The 2,817-nt window shown below is 38.4% G+C and overlaps 1 protein-coding gene across 1 annotated transcript in view; it reads left to right on the forward strand.

Moving 5' to 3' along the window:
* The window catches only part of RGS20 (regulator of G protein signaling 20), a gene marked incomplete at its 5' end in the record, with an annotated part of 72,008 nt that continues 69,191 nt past the window's right edge, over positions 1 to 2,817 (forward strand). Inside the window, one exon of the mRNA XM_079722796.1 lies at positions 1 to 165. Coding sequence (XP_079578922.1) covers positions 1 to 165 — 165 coding nt within the window. The remainder of the gene's footprint in view (positions 166 to 2,817) is intronic.

The raw sequence follows: 2,817 nt of genomic DNA on the forward strand, positions 1-2,817 counted from the left end.
ATGCCTAGGCTTTCCCCAGACGACCAAGAAGACCTCCAGAAACATTTCTCCAGACCATCTATGCAGATACAATTTCTGTTCCCGCCTAGGGCTGAGGAATATAATGTGAACATTCATGAAACCGTGGAAAATGAAGGAGGCACCATGGCCAGGCACAATGTCAAGGTAAGACCATCTCCACAGTCCGTGACCTTTCTTGACAAGGAAAGGGTTTATCCAGAAAGAATAGAAAACCATAATCAAGCTTTAGTGTCAGTGCTCACTTTATCTTATTGATGATTTATCAAAAATGCTTCCAAACCAAACCCAAGAGAAAAACTAGAACCTTGATAATAATTACCTGATCCTTCCCATTTTCTCCAATCTAAACAACTTCCCTTTACCAAGGCAAACAATTACATTTTGTTTGTTTCTATGTTTCAGGAGGTAATGTTTTAAAAAGCAAAAAACCTAGACATAGATTTTTGCGGTTATTGATATTAACCCTTAGATATTTTTCTCTGATATAAAAATTATATCCCATATGGTAATGAAAAGCTTTCTACAAAAATTGCTCAAGAAAACAAACTGATAAACTAATACAGGCACATAAGAACATTAAGGGGCTTAGGGGTTTTTCTCCTAAAGTCATAGTTTCCTAGGTGAATTTCCTAAGTGTGAATTTCTGCCACTAGATAACACGATTTACCATTTTCCTGCTCAGTATTGTGTGTATCTTTGCAGAAAGTACAGTTTAAGTCTGTAAATCCTCTTAACTATAAATAGAACCACCTCTTAAAAGGTTATTCATGTGGAGGGAGATGGGCATGTGTTAATACCTCTGACAAATAATGATCAGAACTCAGAATTAAATGCTACAAATCCTACAACAGCAAACCTGTCCAAATCCTGTAGCACTAGAAAATCTATCTGGCCCTATGCTCATATCCTCATAATAATCAGTATTTATCTGTAGACTCTAATTATCTGGATCTGCCCTTTCTCCAGTGTTATTTTAACCAATTGGCACAAGGAGAGGAAAATTTGTGGGTTTTTTAGTCATTAGGAGGCTTTTCCTGTAGGAATGTACTGACCCTTACTTTTGAGCTTCCAGACAAATAATACATGAATTTCCACAGCTCCTCCTATCACCGAAACACTAGGTCTTTAGGAAACTAGAATGAAACGGGATAGAATGGCCAGAAGTCCTTAATTAATGAGCATCTAAATGAAGGCAACACACACAAAAGAGATTTCTAAAAGGTAGAATTTGGAGACAACTCTGAGGAAGCAGGCAGCAATAACAGTATATGTTGTGTGTGCATATATATAATATACATGTATGTATATATATAATATGTGCATACACACATATAATTTCAAAGTTCTAACGGCCTGGAGAGTATGCGTTAAGCAGGGTCATAGGCAAAGGATTGGGAAGTATCTATGAATGTGCAGTCATATTCCGACAGCATCCTGGAATCGACAGCCCTGGGGCGCTGGGCCCTCCGAGCTGCCATCCTGACCTCATTAACCCAGGTAATCAGGTCCCAGCCTGTGCAGCAGCAGGTGCAAGCAGTCAGCAGTGATCCAGTTGGGATGCTACTGGCCTCTCCACTCAGTGTTGCCTTTTTCTATTGCGTCTGAATATAGATGCACATTTAGGCGGCCATGTCCCTCATCTAGCAAGGATCAGGATGGTAGAACTCAATGCATTTAATTCTACAAATATCACTGGGTCCTTACTATCTGCAAAACCTTGGGCTAAGTTTTGAGAAGGAGAAAGATTTTGTCCTTCCTCTCTACAGACTCACAGTATTATCAAAATTGCATCCTATCAGCATGAGTCCTGTGAATACTAGAGGCTATCTATGTGATTACACCCTTTCAATCAGTAAGGCAGTAAGACACTGAGATGGAATATGATTGATATGGAGTAAAACAACTGAAAAAGGCCTAATGAAAGAGTGGAAAAGGTGACATTTAAGGTAGACATGAAATAATATCTAGAAATGGAGAGAAGTAAGCAAAACATGGGCTGAAATGTGTCTAGATGCCTAGAGGCCACGGACTTAAATGCACAACTATCTGTAAAACTGTAAAACTTTTAGGAAAAAATGATAGGAAATCTTTATAACCTAAGGCAGGCAGAGTTCTTATATGGCAAAAGCATAGTTCATGGAAGAAAAATGGATAAATTGGATCCCATCAAAAATAAAAACCTTTGCTCCGCCAAAGACCCTATTTAAGAGGATGTAGAGACAAGTTACAGACTTTGAGAAAACATTTGCAAACCCCATATCTGACAAAGACCTCGTAACTAGAAATATAAAGAACTCTCAAAACTCAAGAATAAAAACCCAAACATTCCAAGTAGGATATGGGCAAAAGACGTGAACAGGCATTTCATCAAACAGCATACACAGATGGCAAATAAACACATGAAAAGATAGTCAGCATCATTACCACTAGGGAAATGCAAGCTAAAAACACAATGAAATATCACTACTCACCTATCAGAATGGCTAAAAAGAAACACAGTGACAAAACCGATTTCTGGCAAGGATGCAGAGATGCTAGATCACTCAAAGGTTGCTGGTAGGATGGCAAAATGGTACAGGCAGTCTGGAAAACAATTTGGCAGTTTCTTACAAAACTAAACATGCAACTATCATACGGTCCAGCAATTTCACTATTGGGTATTTATTCCAGAGAAATGAAAACCTATGTTCACACAGACTCCATATGCTAATGTTCACAGAAGCTTTATTCATAATAGCCAAAAACTAGAAACAACCCAGAAGTCCTTCAAGGGATGAAGGATTAAATAAACTGTGG

This window comes from Hyperoodon ampullatus, assembly GCF_949752795.1.
Source record: "Hyperoodon ampullatus genome assembly, chromosome: 17".
In the NCBI taxonomy this organism is placed as follows: Eukaryota; Metazoa; Chordata; class Mammalia; order Artiodactyla; family Ziphiidae; genus Hyperoodon; species Hyperoodon ampullatus.